The sequence below is a fragment of the Bubalus kerabau genome, chromosome 4, assembly GCF_029407905.1.
Source record: "Bubalus kerabau isolate K-KA32 ecotype Philippines breed swamp buffalo chromosome 4, PCC_UOA_SB_1v2, whole genome shotgun sequence".
NCBI lineage: Eukaryota > Metazoa > Chordata > Mammalia > Artiodactyla > Bovidae > Bubalus > Bubalus kerabau.
In genome coordinates this window covers 91,966,207-91,991,301 of record NC_073627.1, presented here as the reverse complement: position 1 = coordinate 91,991,301, position 25,095 = coordinate 91,966,207, and the positions used below count along the sequence as shown (strand labels likewise).

Below are 25,095 nucleotides of genomic sequence, written 5' to 3'. Positions count from 1 at the left end.
TCAATCAACAGAGTGGTTAAAGGACCAGGGGTGTCTGAGAACTTTCTAAATTGCACTAATCTCATAAAATAGCAGTTGCTCCAGGGAGGTGAAAGTGATACAGCTAACAGGCTGGGATGAAATGTTAATAAATAGATCAATAGAAGATTATCAGTGATTTTCCCCTCATCACCTTCCCACCCTACACATTTCATGGAAGAAAAAAGAGCTATTCATTGCTCTTTCTTGCTTTTTGTAACAAAATCTGCCCAAATTAGGTTACAGTTTACTCTGCAAGTTTATAATGACAATAAAATATGTTCAGATATGAGATACAGCACCAATAACCCGTGGTGTTCCAACGGAATCACTGGATTAAAATGCTTCAGAACTCAGTGCTGTTTTCTCATTCACCTTCATACCCCTCCTGTGGGTGGAAGCTGTGATCACTATTTGATAAATATAGGCACTGATGCAAGAGGAGAGCCAAGGACTTTCGAAATGTCACCAAAGAGATCCAGGTAGGAAAATGGAAGCAGAATTCAGATTCATGGACTCCTTGAATATTGCTAGGTCCACAGTGGCACAAGCCATTGAAATTCACAGTTGAAGGAAAATATCTTTTAAAGTACAAACTAGAGGTTACCAGTGGAGAGAGGGAAAAGGGGAAGGGCAAGATAGGGGTAGAGGACTAAAGTATTCTATTATGTATAGAATAAGTAAGCTGCAAGGCTATTCAGGACAGTACAAGTAATAGAGCCAATATGGTATATAACTATAAATGAGCTCAACCTTAAAAAATTGTGAATCACCATGTTGTATACCTGAAACATGTAATATGGTACATCAGTTTTACCTCAATTTAAAAAATTATCGTAGATGATTCCTTAGGACCTACTTTTCTCAACTAAGCTTTCAATATGAGTTCAACAGCAGAAAAAAAGAAAAAGGAAAGTATCTTTATTTACTGCAATAAAGAACCGGTACCTTGGGCTTATGTTGGCCTCTTTTATGAGAAGGAATTTTTTTTTTCTATTTTTTTTACAGGAGAGGACCTTGAAAGTCTTTATGGAATTTGCTTTTTAATTATGTAAAATGTTATTTTTATGATTAAAATTTGCACAGTTGGGCAATTTAGGAAATTTATATTGTTAAAGTGCCACTCTCTGCACTGTGATTACCCAGGCCCTCATCATCACACCTGGTGACCAATTCTACTGAATTCAGCACACACAACATACTCAAAGCTTCTCCAATAATTCCTCTTAAATCATTTCTGAGCTCAAGACATTTTGATGATGCTTTATTGCAAAATGCCACATCTTAACTAACAAACTTGGCCATCAGGACACTCCACTAACTCTCCTTCTCCACCCATACCTCTCATTCATTCATTCAATGAATATTCATTGGGTATCTATGTATATGAGGCACTGTTTTACACCCTGGTTATCCACGCATGTAATCTATATCTTTCATCCATCTGTAGAGGAACTCACACTTTTGAAAAGGGAAACTAAACAATGATTTAATAATGAAACAAATGAAATTAGTGAGACAGCTGTGTCTATATAAATATAGCAGATGATTACCTTGAAGAAAATTTATAATATTAAAGGTAAGAAGGATTTGGGGAAAAAAAAAAGATTTAGGCTTGTTTTTTATAGGAAAGTATCAAAGTATTGCTGAAGCTGAAGTTCCAATACTTTGGCCACCTGATGCGAAGAGCCGACTCTTTGGAAAAGACCCTGATGCTGGGAGAGATTAAAGGCAGGAAGAGAAGGGGATGACCGAGGATGAGATGGTTGGTTGGTATCACCGATTCAATGGACATGAGTTTGAGCAAACTCAGGGAGATGGTGACAGACAGGGAAACCTGGTGTGCTGCAGTCCATGGGGTTGCAAAACAAAAAAAAAAAAAAAAAAAACATGACTGAGTGACTAAAGAACAAATTGTAAGCAACTCCTTTAGAATGGGAAATGGGTTAAAGAATTATAGTACATTCGTAGATTAGAATACGAGGCGATTTGAAACATTCTGCTCCTGACCTCTGTACAGTCTCTCTAGGAGTAAAATGGAATTTCCCCCACCCCTGCCATCACTTTCTCCACCACAGGCACTACATGGAGTGTCTATGGTGGGTTTCTATGGACTTCTTCCTGGTGTGGTAAAGCCTTTCACAATGCACCTACTTAGTGTTTCTTGCCCATGAGCTTTCTGGGAGTTGTAGTCTTTGGTTCAGCTTAAGGGGAACCATTCTCCCTCCCACAAAAAATAATAATCACTTGAAATAAGGATGGTTCCTCAGTTTTGTGTTTGAATTGGCTGAAAAACAGAAAAAGGGTTCTCTTGTGGACTCCTAAATAGGCATGATCATTCTTCTATCCAGCTCCATCACTTTCCTCTTAAGTGGAAATTCTTTTCAAATTCTGGCAATAACTAATAGTACTGTTTTTCACTATAGTTGTTGGTTTTCATCTTTCTTTTCCCTTCCTTCTGAATCATCATAGGTATTTTAGAGGGAAGTTTAGAAAAGCTTTTTCAGGGACCTATGCCAGCAATATTTAAAAACCATTGTTTTATTTGGCTTGTACAATTTTTAAAAATTCCTTCAGGCTGGACATCAGTTCTCCATTTTGCCATAGTTTTTACCACTTCCTACGATCTAAATTTGACTTCCTCACTTATTTAAATTACTTTCCTGGCCACTGAAGCTGTCAGTGTTTGCTCTGTTTCATAGGCATAACTAAAATGGGGGGGCGGGGGGGAAATCACCTGGGCAGGTGTTAAGCTGGTAGAAGGGATTTCTAACATTTCCAACTTAGAAATCAGCAGGAACCAACAACAGTAAATTTATACAGGGGAATTCTTAATGGACCCTAGTATTTTTCATTCATTCCTAGATACAGGGAGAGAACTCCTTTAGTACCTATAAAGACTGTCTTTAGTCTTTCAATGGAAGAAAGGAATGTGAGGCCTAACAAAATCGATGTATGAAAGAACTAGGAAATGCAGGCTATAAGGAGTGACATGTAGTGGGAATCTTGCCAAGTAATAAAACATTTGCCTTTCAGGCCAGGCACTGCGCCCAAATCAACTCGCTGAATCCTTCATGGTTCACATCCTCTTCATTTTCTCTCTAGCTCTCCATCTTGCTAGTCAACTCTGATGTTTTCCAAACATTTAGAAACTGGAATGTAATCCCAGAAAGTGAGGGATTTCCTCCGGGCAGCCACCCTGATCTTGGAAGGAAACAAGATTTCAGATTCCACACCCTCTTCCTGGAAAGCCCATTTCAGATTTCTTTCTGATAGCCTAGGGGAATGCAGATGACATTAGGGAAGACCTCAACCTTTAGTGGAATCCCAAACAGTGAACCCTTCTGGTCTTATTTGGGAGAACTCATTAGATTGGAATATTTGGGGGCATGTCAAAAAATCTATTATCTATGTTGCTTAGATAATCCATTTTTATCCAAATCATGCATACCCTTTGTTTCAAAAATATTAAAACAGGGAAGGGAGATTATGAAACATTGCTATAAAACACAAAGATTGGGACTAGTAGGTATTAAAGTAGGACCTGGAAATATGAACTTTTAACAAGCAGAAAGTCCATAAACCACACACCTTGAGGAGCACTAAGATTTCACTCAATCTGAAATATATCTTTAAATTTCTACTGTGAACTTTTTTTGCCATCAATTTTTTAAAAATTGAAGTACAGTTGACTTACAATATTGTGTTAGTTTTAGTTGAACAGCAAAGTGATTCTGTTATGCATATGTTGTTGTTACTCAGTCTTCAGTCACTTAGTTCTGTGCCACCCTTTCGACCTCATGTACTATAGCATGCCAGGCTCCTCTGTCCTCCACTATTTCCCAGACTTTGCAAAGATTCATGCCCATTGAGTAGGTGAATCTATCTAACCATCTCATCCATTCATGCCCCCTTCTCCTTTTGCCTTCAATCTTTCCCGGCATCAAGGTCTTTTCCAGTGAGTTGTCTCTTTGCATCACGTGGCCAAAGTATTAGAGCTTCAGCTTCAGTAGCAGTTCTTCCAATGAATATTCAGGGTTGATTTCTTTTAGGATTTACTATATATATTCTTTTTCGGAGAAGGCAACGGCAACCCACTCCAGTACTCTTGCCTGGAAAATCCCCTAGACGGAGGAGCCTGGTAGGCTGCAGTCCATGAGGTCGCTAACAGGTGGACACGACTGAGCGACTTCACTTTCACTTTTCACTTTCATGCATTGGAGAAGGAAATGGCAACCCAACTCCAGTGCTCTTGCCTGGAGAATCCCAGGGATGGAGGAGCCTAGTGGGCTGCTGTCTATGGGGTCGCACAGAGTCGGACACAACTGAAGCGACTTAGCAGTAGCAGTAGCAGCATTCTTTTTCAGATACTTTTCTGATATAGGTTACTGGAAAATATTGAGTATAGTTCCCTGTGCTATACAGTAGGTCCTTGATGGTTATTTATTTCATATATAAAATCGTCTTTATTCATTCATCTAAGGACATTAGGTTGCTTCCATCCACTGTGAACTTTCAATTATTCTTGACTATGATGAAACTGGGTAACAGTTTCATCTGTCATCTGGTATCTTCTAATAATTCATAACTCTAATTTTAGCTATTGCTTCCAACATGTTTCCAAATCGCCACAGCCTGACAGAGTTCTTCACTTGAACAAAGAAGAGAAGCAAATGTCGATCTTCTGTTCAACTGGTTACTCAATTCACTGTGGAGATCATTAGAGTTCTTTGGATGTTAAGGTTTCAAGGGCACACAGTATCACAGAGGAGAAAAATCTGTTTATTGAAATGTGACTTAACTAAGGATTTCATGAATGGAAAAAGAACACAAAGTAAATTGAGAATGTGAGTTTATTTGTTACAAAATTAGAAAAATAACAGCAAGAAATATATGACCGCTAATGAAATTAAAGGGATACAGTGGGTATGTAAAATCACGTATAGAAATATAAACATACAGTTGCCAAATTGACAATAGTACTTTAGGATCACATACTTAAAATTTTGTGAAACTTGTATACTAGTCCATGCTAAATAAAACTGCATCCTAAATGTATTATTAAGATAATATAAACATTATCTTTATCAAGGTCAATAAGGGCTGGAGTTTTGAATATATGTGATGTTAATATGGAGTGGGTTATAACTAACAGGAATTTCTTTGGAGGTTTTGTTCAGTTTGTGTATTAATTTTGTTTTAGGTCTTAAGAACTGAGTTCAAGAAGAAAATGAACTCCTGTTAAAATATATGTGGACATATTTAGGAAAGTGTCAATGTTACATAAATGAACAAATTCCTGAAATAATTCACAACTTTTACTCTTTTTTCAAATAAGTCTAGAATTCACTTAAGATGACTTGCTAGTAAGGAGCTTTATAATCTCTGATAAGACTGTTGCAGACTTTGAAAAGATTCCAAACATGGCCCCATCAATGACTAAAGTAAAGTGCCCTTGTTTGCACAGCCAACGCCATAATTTGCGCATGTACCTGGATGAATACATTCAGGTACTCTAAGGAATAGTATCCAAGGCACAGGAATTTCAGAAGGTGCTGTTTGCTCTGTATATTTGCTCACAAATTTCTTTTCTTTTTTTTTTTAATGCTTTTGAAAGGATGGAATCAAGTACAAATAGCACTTACTCCCAAAGTAAAGTCTTTACATATTATAGTTAAATAAATTAAGATTGGCAATTTACTTCTAATGTGTTCCTTCCCTAGATGTTAATGTTATTTTCACCTAATAGCACAGAAGAGAAAGGCTCAAAAGCAAAAATGAAATCTAGTCTGTCTCCACCCTCTTCTCCCCAGCATAAAGGTGCTTAAAAATTTAGATTCATCACATTTCTGTGATTTACTTTCTAATTCATTTACTTTCTTATACAACTGAAGGATTGCAGCTCGACTTTATCTTCTAAAGTGTAGCAACTTTCTGAGTTCGAGTGCTTCTCCCTCCACTTCTCCTTCCCTCCATCCCTTTCTTCAGTGACTACAAATAGGCACTACTACATGCCAGGTACCCTTCTGAGCACTGGCTGGGGATGCAAGGTGAGAAGATGCAATTCTTGCCCTCTTGGAGGCTAACAGCCTAGTTAGGGGTCAGAGAAGTAAACAACCATTACAATAATGTGTGGGATCCACACAAGATAGGGATGGCGTAGGAGGAGGAGAGTGAGTTGAGCGGAAACACCTGGCTAGATGCCTAACCTAGTCCTGGGAGAAGGAAGGTCAGTTAAAGTTTCTTGGAGACTCTTCTTAGGTCATTGTCAATTTTGGACCACTTCTGACTTTCAGCTCCAAATGGAATCAGTATTCCTTGCTTTTTATGACAATATGTTTTTTTTTTTTAGCATTCCCTTGATTTTCTGAAGGAATTTTTCATATATTCCAGCCACCATTCAATTGGCCAGTTTTAACCTATTCATCTTTAACAGCTATAGTGTTGTACCATTGAGATGTGAGGATTTCTCTGTTACAACAGCTACTATTACCCATCCCTTGATCCTGATTCATGACAGCTGTGGGATTCCCAGGTATACCTCTGAAGCTGAATGCCATGGAAAGCCCAGATGAGGCCTGGGAAGAGGCCTATACCTTCCCTCCATTAGCTGCTGTGGATCAAGGTAACAACTTGCATTTCTTACTTACCTTACCTTCTCCAAACTTCATTCTAAATTTCTTCCTGTGTCCCATCTTTACGTCATGTCTTTGAAAAGTTTAAATATGCAATTTAAAGAGGAAAAAACATGGTCAAGAAATTTTGCTACAGGAAGTAGACACTATGAATCCCAACAATAATTTCCTCTATCAAGTATATTAGTGTATCATGTTCTACTAAGAACTCTGTGCTGAAAAACCCAAGGGCATATGTGATAAAATTAGATGAGGCAGGATAAAAAAGAATGCTGAATCTTTCTTGAATTTTGTCAAGGCCTGTACTACTTTGTCTATGTAGCTAGTTTGATTTCTTTCCTTTTTTCCCCATATGGGCACTGTAATTTATCAGGTTTCATGACTGCCTGCAAGTTGAGAGCCAAAACTGTGGCTATAGCTCTTTACGGAATGTGCATTTGTATTAACTTCATCCTTGGTTCCATTTTAAGGCCATATCCTTGTTTTTCTTTCTCATCTATTTTTTTTCCAAGTGGAAATATCTTTATTATTTTATTTAATTATGAAGTTAATTCATGCTCTAAGTAACAGTTCTCAAACAGTGTTGAAAAACAGAGTAGAACCTGAACTATGCCAATAATCCCACCCTGACCCTCATCCCCTGAGAATGTGAATGTTCTCACCTACCTTTAATTAGATATCTTGACATATTTTTTAAACATGTATCTTTACAAGCTGGCTTAAATTCTTCTGGAACATAGCAGTGTACCACTAAATAATGATTTAAAGTGTTTTTAATAGTGCTTCAAAATTTACAAAGCACTTTCACAAGCTTTAGCTCATTTAATCTTATAAGCAAAGATCAGTATCTTCTAAAACATGTTCATTTTATCGTTGCCAAAAATCTCTTTGATTTGGCTGAATTTCATTTTCCTGCCAATGCCTTTCTTTTGCCAGTGTATTCAGTTCAGAAAAAACTATGAGCCATACTTTAAATTTTATGTTCACATTCTTCCCAGTGGATACTGAAATCCTTGTTAGTTGAATCTTAGAGTAGGAAGAGCAACAGGTAAGACTGTTGGAGCAGTTAGAACAGGTAGAAATGTGTCTGTCAGTAATTATGGGGTCACAAAGAGTTAGACACAACTAAGTGAATACACCGGAGAAGGCAATGGCACCCCACTCCAGTACTCTTGCCTGGAGAACCCCATGGACGGAGGAGCCTGGTAGGCTACAGTCCATGGGGTCGCTAAGAGTGGGACACGACTGAGACACTTCACTTTCACTTTTCACTTTTATGCATTGGAGAAGGAAATGGCAACCCACTCCTGTATTCTTGCCTGGAGAATCCCAGGGACAGAGAAGCCTGTTGGGCTGTCATCTATGGGGTCGCACAGAGTCGGACACGACTGACGCAACACAGCAGCAGCAGCAGCAAGTGAATACACACACACAATTGAGAGTGAAAAGGAACAGTTGCTTTCAAATTCATATCACCTTTTGTTTTATTCCAATTCTAAGAAAAATTATTTTACTGGAAATTATTTTGCTAATTCATTAGTGAGAAGCAAACAAAAGTCTTTGTTTTTGTGTATTCTCATTGTGAGATTTTGGTTTTCTTCAGAGCAATCCAGAGGCTATGTGTTGATTTTTCTGATTTTTTTTTTTTTAAGCAAAACTCAAGGGGTTGTGTCCATATATACATTGGTATTTCTTTCAGAATGAACCAAACGGAGGTATAACTTACACACTGCCTTCTATACATGCCTCTAGTTAAACTGAGGATAATTTACTTCAAAAGAAAGAGGTCCATTTTCCTTTAGTTTAGACACTGATTTCAAGTTAGAAACAAAAGGTGATTATAATAAGCAGAAACTCTTAATACCAAGTCGTAGGCAACAGCTGAAAAGTGGAATGTTGCTTAGTACATCAGTGACATTACTTTGCTTTTGTTGTGTTTGCTAAGGTGCTCTTGTAAGACAAAAACCCCCCAGCACCTGGGACTTATTTTGGAGGTCTTGTGACACCATCAAGGAACTTCAGATGCTGGTTTGAAATAAGTACTGTATTTCATTTACCAACTTTCTCGTATGCCCGGTGTGCACAGAAGCAGAGAGAACGTGGACAGATACTGGGCTGGATGATGTTGCAATGAAGCAAAATATACCAAAACACACAGACGGCTTGAATTTTTTTAAAGGCATCCTTTTACATATAGGGCAAACTCCTATAACAAAATGTTGATATAGTTGACACCTACCTACTAAACCACTGGGGGTTTCCCTGGTGTCTCAGATAGCAAAGAATCTGCCTGCAATGCGGGAGACCCAGGTTCTATCTCTGGATCAGGAAGATCCCCTGGAGAAGGGAATGGTAACCCAGTATTCTTGCCTGGAGAATTCTTTCCTGGACAGATGAACCTGGCAGGTTACAGACCATGGGGTTGCAAAGAGTTGGACACGACTGAGCAAGTAACACCACACTTACTAACCACTGGTACTTTCTGTATGGTAGTGGAAGTTGCGTCTCAAAGCGTGCTGTGTCAGGACTTCAGAGAAATAAGGGTTCTGCTCATTGACGCACTCTGACAGGGGCCTTGGGAAGCTAGTCATAAATGCAGAATCAGGGTATGTCCTTGCAGTTCCCACTCTGGGGTTTGCATTAAAATAAGTGTTCAGTGCAGTTCATCAAACATTTATTGAGTGCCTGCTGTGTGGTAGGAGTTAAGGATACAAAAATGACTGTGATGGGATATAATGCTTTCAAAGGGCTTAAGAAAAAAATGGAGGATATTTGGGGGATGGAAATTTCTTCCATAAATGTATTTTGCAAACTTTAATTATGAATTTTGACAGAACAAGGGTCACATATTTTACTTCTTTTACATATTTTCATAATGGCTGGTACAAAACAGAAACTGAATATCATTGTTGACAGACTAGCGGACTTACAGAAAAATTGTTGCCAAGTTCAGGTAAACAGTATCTGAATTCTCCAGAGAAGATGAATGGAATGAAAATGTGTGTTTCTAAATGCAACTTCTTGATTTCTTTATAATCTCTGTTGTCCTTTGCTGTATTATTTGGACAAATCCTTCAACATGGAGAAAGAATGACAATTTTGTGAAAAGGCTATTATTATATAAGATTTTCTGTGTGATAAAACCACACCCAATGGGCCTCACCCAGAGGAGCTTATATATATTATTAGACGCAGGAATGTTAAGTGTGTTAGATTCGGTCCCTGTTGGGCAGTCATATGACGCAAACGGTGACTCTGAAATGAAGCCATAATATATGGTTTAACCTCTTAACAGTTTGTGATGTCATTTTTTATGTGGTAAGAAAAACAAATGCTGTCACATTTTATATTTGAGACTCCTGCAAGCCAACATCAAGAGATTAAGTATGAGCATTACCAACACAGTATCATGAATGCAGTCATATGGATGCCAGAAAATCACTGGGACCACAAACACTCCCCAGTAACTCAGTGTTATAGAATGGAAAGATAAGTCTGCTGATAAGTTATAACCCTCATGAGACACTGCGTTTTTCCCTTAGAAGGAAGCAGAAGTAGTCTTAAATATGTCGATTTGAATGTTAATTCGTTTAACTCTAGTTCCAGCTAATCTTTATGCCTATAATTTAAAAACACAGAAATAGAGTAGCCAAAATTAAAAAAAAAAATCTGTGCGTTCATATAAAAGACAAAATTAGGACAGAGATGAAATTGGGGCAGAGTCAGTAAAACCGCTGGTTTCCAGTGTTTACTTTCTTGAAATATAGTTTTGAGTCATTTCTGTGAGATATAAACATACTACTTTATGTTTCCTATCATTTTTTTATTATGCACATAATTTAACAGTTTGTAATAGTTGAAGCCACATGTCTCTATGGACTGGAATATTGTTGAAACAGCTTCACTCGAGTGAGAAGACTTCTAGTATATAATTCAGGTATGTATATTTTCCTTGAACCAAGTGTGTGACATTCAACTTGTCAAAAATGAACATTTTGCTTGACTGAACAGCTTTGCTCTGTGTTTTGCTTGTCTACCGAGGCAAATAAAGCCTGACAAGAAGAGCATTTCCAGCTAGTTAAAGACCAAGAGGGGAATGAGTCAGGATTTGAGCCAGTTATCAGAAAATTCCTTTCTTGGTGACTATTTTATAATGTACATGATATACTAACAAGAAATAATTTAGATAAATCTTAACTGCAGGTGACAGAATGTGTGCCTCTTGGTTCCTCCTGCTTCTAAGTATTTAGTGCATTTCTTTTTATCATATGCTTTGTATTATAAGAAGGTATATAGTTTTTGTATTGTGGACTTTCTATATATATGTTATTCTATTTCTGTTTCCTCCTCATTGGGGAAACTTCAAGGTGATGATGAGGAACACAACTGGCTTGGTACCAAACTTCATTTTATTTTATTTTATTTTTTTTTGTTTTTTAATTTTATTTTATTTTTAAACTTTACATAACTGTATTAGTTTTGCCAAATATCAAAATGAATCAAGCAGGAAGGGTTGTTGGAATGTTTTATTGTCTCTTCAAGAATTATATGGCCTGTGGATCTTTATTTGGAGTTTGCCTAAGAATTTATATAAAGAGGCAGTCTATTACATTGGTGGATTTTGCCCATTCACTTAGTCAACCTGTCTTTTTTTTTTTTCTGATGACCTGCTATGTTTTTAGGACTTACACTGGTTCTGGGATAAAGGTGAATAGCGTATAAAGTTTGTCCTTAAGGACTTTCAGTTTGTGTCTCACTTGATGGCTAAGTTTCCAGGACAGCTGAAACTTAAGGAATAAACTAAAACTTAAATGATAAGTAAACTGAAAGAGTTTATTCATTTATTAATTAACACATTTCAATTTTTGTCAAACATGATGTATTAGGAGCATTTGAACTGGATAAGCATTGGAATCACAGTGATGAACTGCTTAGAATTTATCACTTAATAGGAGAAGGAAAGACACATTTTGGTCAACTGATAACATTAGTAAAAGTACAGTTATATATCAGAATAAATTTTATTTGAAGAAAAATAATGCAGATACACAAGTGCATATAATTAAGGAATCCAACCCAGATATGGGAGGGACTTGCAATGAGTTATACTGAAGAAGGAGATTGGGAGGGAAGGGTACAGAATGAACAAAAGATATATTCCTAGGAGCAGCACACCAATGTCTGAGAAACAGCCAAGAATGAAGGAATGATCCACCATTCCTTGGGTTTTACAAGGACAAGTAGGATAGAGGACCAATCGATGTTCATTGGACATGACAGCATGAAAGTAACTGGTGACTGGAGCAGGTTGCATTCTTCTAGAGTGATGGTGGCGAGTTCTGACTGGAATGGATTGATGATTAAATAGGGAGAAAACAAGAAAGGGCATAAATGAAACCCTTAAGAAGTATGGTTATAAAGCAAAGATCTCAGGTAGTTGAAGGAGAGTAATTCGTTTCTTTATTTATATATGGTAGAGGCTGGACCAGGTTTGAGTATTGAAATGTTGGAGAGAGTATACAGAGGGTTGCTGAACATACAGTAGAAAAGAGGGAACATTTGTAGTGAGTCTCCTTACTAGTTGAAGGTAAGGAGTGATTAGACCCAGAGCCCTGTGGAGGGACTGACTAAGAGAGGAAATGAGAGGATCTTGTGGGTATAAGTAGATTTGGCAGGAAAAGGTAAAAGTAGAAGTTGTTCCCAATTCAACTGATACAGTTTTCTCTGTAAAGTTGGAGCTCTGCATTATCTGTAGAAAGGGAGGAGATAAAGGAGGAACTGAAGGTTTGGAGAGCGTTTGAAATAGTCATTGTAGGCAATGAAATAGAAAAAAAGTGAATGGACCAGGAGGATTGATGGGCAATGTTGAGGGTCCATTTGAGGTGGGTGAAGATGGTGCTATGGTAACTAACATTTATCTGCTCTATTCTGTGGCTTTCCCCTGCAGTGCTGGGCTCCTGGAGGGCAGGCACTGAGATAATAGATAACTGAGTTTGTTTTGAGTTAAGATATGAAGAAAAGACCAAGAAGCAAGGGTGTGTAGGGTATTGAAAGAGTGTTATTGAAATGATGGGCCCCAGGAGTGGGGTGGCGGGGGAGTATGCTCGATAAAAAGATACAGAAGAAAAGACAGGGCTGAAGAAAGGATTGGGACATAGTGAGGAGTCAGTGGAGTAGAAGTGCCCTGACATCAACAGGCAGCCTCAAGCTCAGAATCAAGTATTCTGATATTCCAATAATGTTCCAATAAAATGATTCTTTAAGAGCTCTGACTTGTGATGCCAAAACACATCTGCTGCAAGCCTCCGATGAAAGGGCTTGTGGTCCAGAGCAGAGGCTCTGGAAAGACTGGGACTGGAGTGAGATGAAGAACTATTAATGGTGACTGGGGTCTTCTAATACTCCATGTGTATTCTAGTACCTAAAGAATGTGACATTTTTAGTTCCTGTGTTACACTGAGGTCATTAAGTTGTTAAGGAAAAACATCTGTTTTAAAGCATCCTCCCTATATTTTACGCAGTATCAAGGAAACTTGATCTTCAGTGGATACTAAGAATACTTTGTTCCATTTCATTCAGTTATTTCTTAAACTATCAATGTTTATTGATTGGAAAATAATCTAAGGACCTACAGATTTTTAAAAAACTTTTTATTTTGTTTCGGGGTATAGCTGACTGACTAACACTGGTGATAATTTCAGGTGAACAGGGAAAGGATTTAGCCATACATGTACATATATCCATTTTCCCCCACCTCCCCTCCCATCCAGGCGGCCACATAACACTCAGCAGAGTTCCATGTGCCATACAGCAGGTCCCTGTTGGTTATCCATTTCAAATATAGCAGTATGTACATGTCCATCCCAAACTCCCTATCCCTTCCCCTTGTAAGATTTTTTTGAGCAGGGAACAGTCAACAGAATCAGCCTATCTGTTAACATTTGAGTCTGGTCTCAAGGATCTGGACTTGGACCTCTGGTATGGAGGTGCTCTAAGTGTATATACCATCTTCTCAGGTTGTATAGAACAAATAATGCTTTCCTTCTCTATCTGGCTTTCTGAACACACTTAGTTCTCCAGGAGCTGGAATGCATCTCCAGTAATGGAAGCCTTCATCATCTTCTGGCTGGTTTAGGGCAACATCTTCTTAGCTGGTCTCCCTCCTTTTGGACTTTCTACCACCTTTTTACCCTATACGTTACTGCCTTATTATTTAACTTTAAATCACTGATCCTTCTGTTACTTCCTTGTTCAAGGAATAGAAGCTCACCCCTCCCTCACCACATTAAGATAGGAATAAATTCAGCTGCCTCTTAAGTGACTTGTGCAAAGCCTCACTCTTTCTAACAGGGGAGAAAGACAATAACCAAGCAAACTAACAGAGGATGCGCTACATGTAACCACTTTAGTCTCTTCACCCATTTAAAAATAAAAATGTGGCTATGGAACTAGATGGCCAAGCTCTTTGGGGTTTAGGTATGTAGTTGGTTAGTTCAGTTCAGTCACTCAGTCGTGTCCTCTGCAACCCCATGGACTGTAGCACGCCAGGCCTCCCTGTCCATCACCAACTCCTGGAGTTTATTCAAACTCATGTCCATTGAGTTGGTGATGCCATCTCATCCTCTGTTGACCCTTCTCCTCCCTCCTTCAATCTTTCCCAGCAACAGGGTCTTTTTAAATGAGTAAGTTCTTCTTATCAAGTGCCCAAAGTATTGGAGGTTCAACTTCAGCATCAGTCCTTCCAATGAACATTCAGGATTGATTTCCTTTAGGATGGACTGGTTGGATCTCCTTGCTGTCCAAGGGATTCTCAAGAGTCTTCTTCAACACCACAGTTCAAAAGCATCAATTCTTTGGTGCTCAGCTTTCTTTATAGTCCAATTCTCACATCCATATATGACTACTGGAAAAACCTAGCTTTGACTAGATGGACCTTTGTTGACAAAGTAATATCTCTGCTTTTTAATATGCTATCTAGGTTGCTCATAACTTTTCTTCCAAGGAGCAAGCATCTTTTAATTTCTATTTGGCTAGAAATTAATTTTAATTTTAATTCTAGTTGGCTAGAATTCCCTTCTAATCTGAAGTTCAACAGAACTATATTACCTTCCAGGGTCTGCTTCCAATCCTGGTAGCACAGCCATTGAGTTTCAGATTCTCAATGTCAAGTTGGGATAATCTGCACCTATCTAATGGCTATTTGAAGATTTAATTCAGTTACTGTTGTCTACTGCTGCCATTTGGCATACCAGGGTGAGTTCCCTTTATTTTCTAGCCTGTTACCTTAGATCCACTACCTCTACAGTTTACGACCACCACCCCACCAAGCACAGCCTTGACTTTTACTGCTCAGCCTTGTGACTCAAAAAGCCTAGCAAGGCCAGTTATTTGCAATACCCCATGGGAACACTTTCCTATTTCCAGTCTCTGTGGTCTTTGTTCTTTATATATATATATATATATATATATATATATATATATATATATATATATATATATATAGTCTTACTCTTCCCTCTTTATCAATTCAAGTTGAAAACCTGGCCCCAAATTCCTTTTAAAATTTTTCTAAAGATTTGGGCCTTCCAACTCTGACTTTCTGGGATTCTAAACTCAAATGGAAATATTTTTTTCTACTTCTGATTTTTTTATTTTGCACCCTGGGACTCAAGTATACACATAACTAGCTCCTTTACCATATACAAGAACAAAATCCCACTATTCTGGGCACAAATGCTCCTGCTGGCACATGTAACATTCACTTCCTATGGGCACGTCTGCCTGGAGGACTGTAGGTCTCATTGTCTGCAGTCTGTGTCTGGTCTGTTTAGGCAATTAACATGGGTGAGATCCGAATCTTTAGGATCACTGATGAGCTACAATGTTTAAGCACAGTGCTTGGCTTTTGGAATATGTGGACTGATGAATAGTTGCTGAGGAGTATGGCCCCATCGTCATCTTATGCAGGGTTCATCCCAATGGGCATACGTGGGAACTTCAAAAAAGTTATTTCACCAGCAATGGGCTGAATCCTCTTATCATACGGAGTTCACTGAAGTGGGGCCAGCCCTCCGCCTCTGCTAGCTTCACTGCCAAGGTTCGAGAGGGGTGGAGTGGCCTGGAAGATGGTTAGAAGAAGGGTGGGGGACTTGCTTTCTTATAAAGAGACTTTGGGAGGCTGACCCTGGAGCGTCAGATTTTCAGGAACAGATGAGCCTGGGTCTCAGTGGCAGAGAACTTCAAAAGGGCAAGACGTTTGTTTTTTGCTGGAAGAAAGCTTGGAAGCCTCAAGTCTAATTAAGAGTGCTGCCCACACTGGAAAAGGGGGCGTCCTGGCTTGCCCCCCAGAAATCCATCCACACAAGAAGATAGCAAGCAAATTCATTCTCACTCAACCCGTTTCTTGGGCTCCCTATGTGTAATGCCGGCCCCTGGGTCTCTGTGTCCCTACCTAGGTGTCAGGGATCCCAGACCCAGGATGCCAAACTAACTCCACGGGAGAATCTCTTTGCGCGCACAGAGTTTGGTTCCCCAAACCATTGTGTGGGGTCTTGAGATTAAGGAACTAACCCCAGCCACCCCACACACAAACTCTTCCCCACTCCCTGAAGGTCTTGCGTGGTTCCCAGGGCGGTTGAAGCGCTCCGAGCTCCAGGGAAGGCGTACTGGCTCTCCGTTCTCGTTCCCGGGAAAGCGCCAGCATCCGCGGAAAGCCTTCGCTTCTCATCTCGCACGCTCCCAGGACAGGCAGGGAGGCACTCCCAACATGAGCAAGGTGTGCCACGCAAGACTCCCCCCGCCTTTAAAAAGAATAAATAAATAGAACCAGCGCCTCGCTCCGCTCGGGTTTCCCTAAACGCTCACAGCGGTCGCTGCCGGGGCGGCTGGGTGTCTGCGCTCCCCGCCTTCGTTGGGCTGACACAGGAGGGGAGGAGCAGGAGCCGGAGGGGGTGCTGGGGGTGGGGGGGTGAAGGGGGAGCGCGAACCATCCGGAGCCAACACAAGCAGCACATTCACAAATAACGCCCCCACCCCCAGCGCACGCGCTCCCATTCAAAGCCGCCGGCTCCACGGCCGCAGGGAGGCTCGGAGCACGCGCGGCCGCCCCAGCTCAGCTCTGCCCCGCAGGCTCACATCCCGCGTCAGCCCGCCGATGCGGAGCCCCGGAGCCCACGCGGGACGCGGCTACCGCTTGCAGGGTGGGGTCTCGTCTAGGACTCCCCTCCCTCCACGCTGGGGGACCATGGCCCGGCTGGCTGCGCCCCAGCGCTCGGGGCTCCTGGCCCGCATCCTCGGAGGCACCTGGTGCCTGCTCTGCGTCGCCGGACAGGTAGGGCAGCTTGCGCGTCTTGTGTCCCCTCCCCCTCCTGATAACTTTCTCTTAGGCTGTGCTACTGCGGGAAGTGCTAAATAGCTTGGGCCGCGCTCTCTCTGGCCAGGGATTGTCCTAGGGTTGCGCTGCCACCCGAGCTGGGACAGGTGGCGCGGGATTGGGGCTAAAGCGGCCCCTCGCCGCAATCCCGGAGCTGGCGGCATCAGCCCCTGAGCTGAGTCTCTGCCCAGCCTCCTGGGGCCGCGTCCCGGCTTCCCGCCACGCCCTGGTCCTGCCTCCAGCTGGGCAGAGTCGAGGCGAAGAGGTGGCGCCTGAGTCTGGGTGCGGCCCTGTCCCAGGGAGCCCGCGACCCCACCATCCATTCTCGACAGTCAGTCCTTCAAGGAATCCCTTCTCTCTTTCCTGGCGGAGGCTGAGGCGGCTCTGGGAAAGCTCGGACGCTGGGACACTCCTCATTTCTGTCCTTCCTCGGGCCCAGTAAACTTCTGACATTGTCACCTTAGGGCCACCCGCGTCCGGTAGAGTCGGGGGCGGTTGTAAGGTGTGCAGATGGCGGACCAGGTGGGCTCCATGATGCTCTGCAGTGGAGAATAAGTGGTCGTGGTGGCTGGTGTAGGGGGACTCGCCCTCACCACGCCCCCTTCACATACTCCTAGAGTTTTCTCCCAAGCCAGATGGGTTGTAGAAACTGAGTTCTCTTGACTGTGTGGGCTCTGGCCCCGAGGCAGAGCAGAAGAGCCCTGGAAGGGTGTCTAATTCACAGTTGGCTTGGCTCTGGTTTATTACAGCAAAGACCCTGGAGAGAGCTGCTTTGGGGAAGGGGGCTGGGGTCATTCATACCCCGTGATGCGTGTGGTGTCTTTGGCTTTCACGATTTCGAGAGTCAGGTAACTTTTGATTAAAACTCATGATTTAGGCAGTTTGTACATAATTTAGCCTACACAGATTTGCTTTTCACAGGATTACTTGGGTAATTCTGGGAAAATGCCCAAGTACTCTTGGCCGGAATTATCGCCAGATAGCCTCCCTTTCCTCTGTTTTGCTTATGGAGACTTGTCCAAATCGGGGGATTTCCTTCCTTTGCTTTTAGTTAACAGTTTCTGAAACTTGTTTTCAGATTTCTATTTTAATGATCATTTTGATTGCATTGGTGAACTTTTAGAGGATGAGCAAGGACCAAGAATGAGGGCTAAGAAGGGCCCAGAGCCCAATGGAACCTGACAGGCAGAGACTAGGCTAAGAAGTAATAGAGATTTTCAACAGGGAACACCTGCTTAGATTGGAGCCCAGAAAAACCCTTGCAAAACCTTGTCTTAATTATGAGCCAGTTTTAGTCCTCAAATGCCTTGCTCCACGGGCAGGCCTTCTCAGAGGTGGTTGCATGTTAGGATTGCCTATGAGAGCTCTAGATACGCCTGGGGCCAGTCTCCCACCCCAGCTGAATTGCATCAGCATCCTTGAGGGGTATATGATGATAAGGTGGAACATTGGGGCTTATAAAGCTCCCAGGTGATTACACTATGCAGCTGGGTTGAAAACCATAGTGTCAAAATGACCTGCCTTACAGTGACCTGTTCTAACAGAGTCATCAGCCCAAAAAGAAACTCAAGGGAGAACTGTAAAGAGGGCCTAATAGGCATGCTAGGGGAGAGAGGGTTAACATGCAGCTTCCAGTCCTGGCTCTGTCCCTAACTAGCTGTGTCATTTTAGTCAAGGCCCTTAACCTTCTGTTTCTTTATCTGTAAAATGAGGGTGTTGGCCTGTGTTCTAGAAGGAACTGCTAGCTCTAGCAACACCAGGCAGGTTGGCATCTAACCCAACTCAAGACTGAACACCTTGTGTCTTACTTTAAAATAATCATAAGGGTAGAAATCCTGCCTTATCCTTGATATTTTGGTAAACTATCTGGTAATATTTGAAACCAGCAAAGATGTTAAAGAATATGCAAAGGTGCATGAAGTAGTTTCTTAGACTTGTGTATTTGTTGGTGGTGGTTTTTAAAAATATACTTCAACAGACTGCCTATTTATATATATATATATATATATATATATATATTCACACACACATATATACATGCATTTTAAACACTGGACTTGTTTAGACCTATTTCAAGTTGTTTGGTGCCCTCTTGACATTTAGGACAAACTGATTTTCCCAGTGTTACACACCTGCTCCTCCTTGCTTTTCTTCTCAACCAACTTTCTTCTGGGTGAAGATGATGAAAGCAGATTTGGGCCGTGTGTATGTGTGTGTTGGACGTGGTTTATTGTTTAATTTCAAATGACTTTTTCTTGTTCCACTTGGCAGGGCTGCTATCCACATGTGAGAAGCCTGACTAAACTTGTCAGGGAAGGGATAGCAGAGGGTTTAAAGTGATAGATGGGTTCTGTATTCTTGCTGAATGCAGTACACTTTAGATATATTAATACTTAGGTGTTGGTCAGAAGCAGCTGATCTTGCAAAACAATTTAACACTTTTTTTTTTTTTTAACTACATGAATTTTATACCTTATCAGTGAATTTAACAGCCTGGAAACTTAAGGATACTTAGTATCAAATCAAGAAGAAATCAAACCAATAGCCAGTGCCAAAGGATTGGAACACTGTTTGGAATTTATATTATACATTCTTTAAATGTTTTTTTCTTCAGAGCACTCAGTACATGAAGGCATGACTATCAGACTTATCAAAACTCTTGCATATATTGCACCCATAGTTAAAGGAGGCTCTTTGTTTAAGAGGTTCTGGCTCCCTACACTGAATTACACCTAAGTTATATTATCAAAGTCCAAAGAACAATTTTAATGCAAATAAAAATTATTCAGAAATCTCACTGAATTTCTGCTTTCAGGGGTTATTCCTCTTTGGTCCTGATTGAATTACCCTCCTAACTTGCAGTTCTTTCCCTGTGCAACTGGAAGGTAGCTCACTCTTTGGGTTCTTAAGAAACTGATTATTTTACTGATATCAATTTCACTTCATCAGCTGAACTCAAATTCATCCCATTGCCCAAATTGCTCCCAGGTAAGGAAGTACATAATTAACTGTTTTAACCACTAGAGGTTACCAACTACTTAATGATTTCTACAAGTCATCTGTAGCAATCCACTGTAAAAATAAACAAGGTTGTTGGAGAGGATTGTGGCTAGATCAGCACAAATCCATTACTATTGCTTGAAAATGTCACTTAGTGGCAATTCATGTTCTTATGGTGGCATGCCAATGATAGCTTATTCAAATACTAACATTGAATATTTTGACTTACTATGGTATTCTAAATCCTACCCTTGTTAGGAATTTGGTAATGAGGTTAAAAACAGGATGGTTGGGAAGAATTTGTGTGTTTGCTGGCACCTGACTTTCCACTAAAGACCTCGAAGGAAACATTTTCTTGTCTCTTTTATTGTTCTCTTATATGTTCTTGCTCTTGTTTTATTTTTTATTTCTACTGTGATAATAATTTTCATGGTTAAAAAATATTACTGAGGGCTTATAAAGAAATATAGCAATTTCTTACCCTGTGTTTTCCCTAACCTTTCTCTTAACGTCAGATCCCATGTCCTAAAGGCAACATTTTTTTCTTTTTTATTTGTTTTATAGTATTTTGAGTTATATTTGACATACAGTAGGTTGCACATATTTAAACTATACAGTTTAATAAGTTTTGACATATATATACACACACACACACACCTGTGACACCATCACCTCAGAGTTTTCTCATTACCCTTTTTTAAATTTTATTTTTATTTTTATTGGAGGCTAATTATTTTACAATATTATAGTGGTTTTTGCCATACATTGACATGAATCAGCCATGGGTGTACATCCCATCGCATCCCTCGGGGTCATCCCAGTGCACCAGCCCTGAGCACCCTGTCTCATGCATTGAACCTGGACTGGCGATCTGTTTCACATATGATAACATACATGTTTCAATGCTATTCTCTCAAATCATCCCACCCTTGCCTTCTCCCACGGAGTCCAAAAGACTGTTCTATACATCTGTGTCTCTTTTGCTGTCTCGCATGTAGGGTCATCCTTACCATCTTTCTAAATGGTAATCCCTTCCTGCTGCCCTTCCTCACACCCTAAATCACCATGCAAATGGTGATCTACTTTCTGTCACTGTAGTTTGCATTTTCTGGAATTTTATGTAAATGAAATTAGAGTAGATTACCACTCCCCCCTCCTTTTTTATGATCTGGTCTTTTTTTTCTACCACTCTGTATAGTTTTTTTTTTTTTTTTTTTTTTTTGAGATGATTCATGCTGTAGCATGTTCCCAATAATTTGTTTCTTTCTAAGTAGTGTTACATTATGTGGAAATATTATACTTTGTTGTCCATCAGCATTCACCTATTGATGGACTGTGTGTTTCCAGTTTTTGGCTTTACAAAGAAAGTTGCTATAAAGATATGTTTATATGTCTTTGCATGGAGATGTAGTTTTGTTTCAAAAGTGGGATGACTGAATCATTGGTAGGTATATGTTTAAACTTTTTCAGAGATTGCCAGCTTTTCAGAAGGTTGCAATATGCCATTCCTCTGCATCCTTGCCAGCACCTGCTGAGGTCAGGCTTTGACTTTAGCCATGCGAATCGGTATACTAGTAGCTTGTTCTGGATTCTGATGAGCAGTTCCCTAATGATTGATGACCTAGAGCATTTTTTTCATGGACTTATTTAAAATGTATGTAACGTTTTTGGCAAAATGTATACTCAGATATTTTGTCTATTTCTCATTGGGTTTTTTCCTCCTGTTATTGAGAATTCTTTATGTATTCTGGCTGTAACTCCTTTATCAGATGTATCATTTGCAAATGTTTTCTCCCAGGTTGTGGCTTGTCTTTTCATTTTCTTGATATGGTATATTGATGGGCAGAAGTTTTTAATTTTGATGAAGTTAAATTTATTGTTTATTGGTAAATTGTGGTTTTGCTCTTAAGAAATAAGATCATAAGATCACACAGATTTTTTCCTTAAATTTTTTATGTCTCACATTTAGTTTATGTGCAGTTTTGAATTAATTTTGTATGTGGTGCAAGATATGGGTCAAAGTTCCATTTTTTTACCCATGGATTTTCAGTTGTTTTAAAGCAATATTTTTTAACTAGACTGTCCTTTCTCTGTTGAATTGCCTTTGCACCTTTGTTAAAAATCAGTTGTCTGTATACATGGGACTATTTTTTAGATTCTTTATTCTCTTCTGGTGAACTGTATTTCTGTTGCTATGCTAGTAGCCCATGGTCTTGAGTACTGTAGCTTCACAATAAATTTTGAACTGAGGAAGTGTGATTTCTCTGACTTTGTTCTGCATTTTCAAGGATGTTGATTTGGCTACCCTATATAAATTTTAGAGTGAGTTTACCAACTTTTTTTTTTTTAATGCATTCAAGGATTTGATTGGGAGTGTTTTAATCTATAGATGTATTTCGAATGACATAGTCTGTTAACAATGTTGCGTTTCATGATTCTTGAGCACGATAAACCTCTATCTATTTAGGCCTCTATTTCTCTAAGTAATATGTGGTCATTTTTAGTGTGAAAAATCTGACATATTTCTGTCAGATTTATTCTAAATATTTCATATTTTTGATGCTCTTTTAAATGGCACTTTAAAAAATTTTTTTGTTTCTGATTTTTCCTTGTTAATTTATAAAAACAATTGATTTTTGCATATTGTTTTTATCTTCTTCAACTTCACATAGTGGTTGTAGCAGTTTTTTGGTATATTCAATTAGATTTTCTACACATATGATCATGTCATATGGAAATAAAAACAGTTATTCTCTCCCAGTTTGAATGTCTTTCATTTTGTTTTCCTGTTTAATAACATTGGCTAGCACCTCCAGTTCACAATTGAATAGAAGTGGTATGAACAGATATTCTTGCTTACTCCCAATCCTCAAGAACAATAATTCAATATTTCACCATAAAGTATGATGTTACATGTGGATTTTTTAGAAAATTTCTTTTATCAGAATTCATCTTGTTCTTTGTTTACTCAGGTTATTTTTTTTTTTTTTTTTTTTTTTAAATCGGAGGTGAATGTTGGATTTCTGTCAAGTGCTTTTTCTGCATATATTTTATATGACTTTTCCTTTTTAGTTTATTAATATAGTGAATTATTTCGATTGATTTTTGAATGTTAAACCCATTTTGCACTCCTGGGATCAGCTTGATGTGGTAACAATATATTACCCTTTTTCTATATTTTTGGGTTTGATTTACCAAATTTTGATTATAACTTTTGTGTTTATGTCCATGTAGAATATTGTTCAGTAGTTTTATTTTCTTGCAATATTACTGTCTGTTTTTAATATCAGGGTTGAAATACTCTTTTCGTTTTATGTTCTGGAAGAAATTGTGTGTGGTTTCTTCCTTAATTGTTCTGTAGAATTCACCAGAGAAACTATATGGACTTGGAATTGGGTTAGTGTGAAGGTTTTTAACTTAAAATTTAAATTCTTAAGTAGGTATAGGGCCATTCATGTTATCTATTAATATTCCATCTTGAGTTAGGTTTTGTAGTTTGTATCTTTCATGAATTTGTCTATTTCATTTCAGTTGTTGAGTTTATTGGCATAAAGTAGTTCATGATGCTCCTTTATTATGTTTTTAATATTAGCACGTGGAGTGTGTCACCTCTTTCATTCCTGATACTGGTTATATATTTATTCTTTATCAGTCTGCTTGGAAGTGGTGGTGGTTTAGTTAATAAGTTGTGTCTGACTCTTTTCGACTCCATGAACTATAGCCCACCAGGCTCTTCTGCCCATGGGATTTCTCAGGCAAGAATACTCAAGTATCAATCTGCTTAGTGGCTTAAAAAATTTTACAGGTCTTGAAGAACCAGCTTTGATTTCATAGATTTCCTTCATTGTTCTGTTTTCTTAATAGAAAACAGAAATATGTAAGATTTTTACACTAAAAATTACACATTTTCTGTCTTCTGCTATTTTGCATTTCATAAGTTCTTATTTTTCTAGTTTCTTATGGTATCAAGGTAATGCTGAGGTCATTAATATAAGACCTTTTTTTTGTTTTCCAACAGAGATTTCCAGTAATAAAATTTTTTTTTCAGTGCTGTTTTAGTGGCATATCATAAATGTGTTTTCATTTTTCTTCCCTTCAAAATACTTTATTTACCTTTGATTTCCTCTTTGACCCATGGGTATTTTGAAATGAATTGTTTAGTTTCTAAATATTTGAAGATTTTCTAGATATACTTCAATTATTTACTTTTAATTTAATTCCAGTGTATTCAGAGAACACACTTTATATAACTTGAATCATTTTAAGTTAATTGACATTTGTTTTATGGCCCAGAATATAGTCTGTCTTGGTAAATGTTCTATGTGTATTTGAAAAAAAATTAAACTTCCTACAAATATGTTTCTCCTAAATTTTCCAGATTGGTCTAGTTATTGTTGGGTGGAATACTCTATAAATGTCATTTAGGTCAAGTTGGTTGAGAGTTTTATTAAAATATTCTGCATCTTTACTGCTATAGTATCAATTATGAGTGAAATATATCACAGTCTCCATCTACCATTGTGGATTTGTCTGTTTATATCTCCTTGTAGTTCTATCAGTTTTTGCTTTATTCATCCTGAATCTCTGTTATATAAGCATTTAGAATTGTCTTTTTGGCAAATTTGACTCTTCTGTCATTATTAAAAATGACCTTATCTGTCCATAGTAATAGTCTGTGTCCTGAAATCAACTTTGTGTTTGGTTGTATTAATGTTAGATAACCATTTTAATTCTTTGTGTTTTTAATATAGTGCCTTTGTTGTTATTGCAGCATTCCTTAATGTGATTTATTATATTCTATTAAATTTTCATTATGGTGTGATTTCCTAATTCTCTTTCTCATTCTCCTTTTATTATTTTTTTTTAATATTTTATCACATTTTAAAGACCCAGTGGTCAGTATTACTATTTTGTAATAACTACAGTGTGCCAAATAGTATATTATTATTCTATTTTTCTTATATATTTTCCTTAAAATAGCTTTGAGATATAATACATATATCATGCAATTCACCCCTTATAGTGTTTAATTCAATAATTTTTATTATGTTCACAGATATGCGTACCATC

The 25,095-nt window shown here is 38.9% G+C and overlaps 1 protein-coding gene across 19 annotated transcripts in view; it reads left to right on the top strand.

Moving 5' to 3' along the window:
• Positions 1-447: 447 nt before the first annotated feature.
• Positions 448-25,095, top strand: part of ADAMTSL1 (ADAMTS like 1) — a 1,145,195-nt gene continuing 1,120,547 nt past the window's right edge. For 3 of the 19 annotated variants that reach the window (XR_008713480.1, XR_008713476.1, XR_008713470.1), the window contains exons 1-2: positions 6,258-6,643; positions 10,500-10,590. Coding sequence is in view for 1 of the 19 variants with exons in the window: in XM_055577966.1 (XP_055433941.1) it covers positions 452-500; positions 6,554-6,643 (139 nt within the window). In the remaining 18 variants the exon portion in view is untranslated. The other 16 variants (XR_008713472.1, XR_008713467.1, XR_008713474.1 and 13 more) reach the window with 14 other exon arrangements.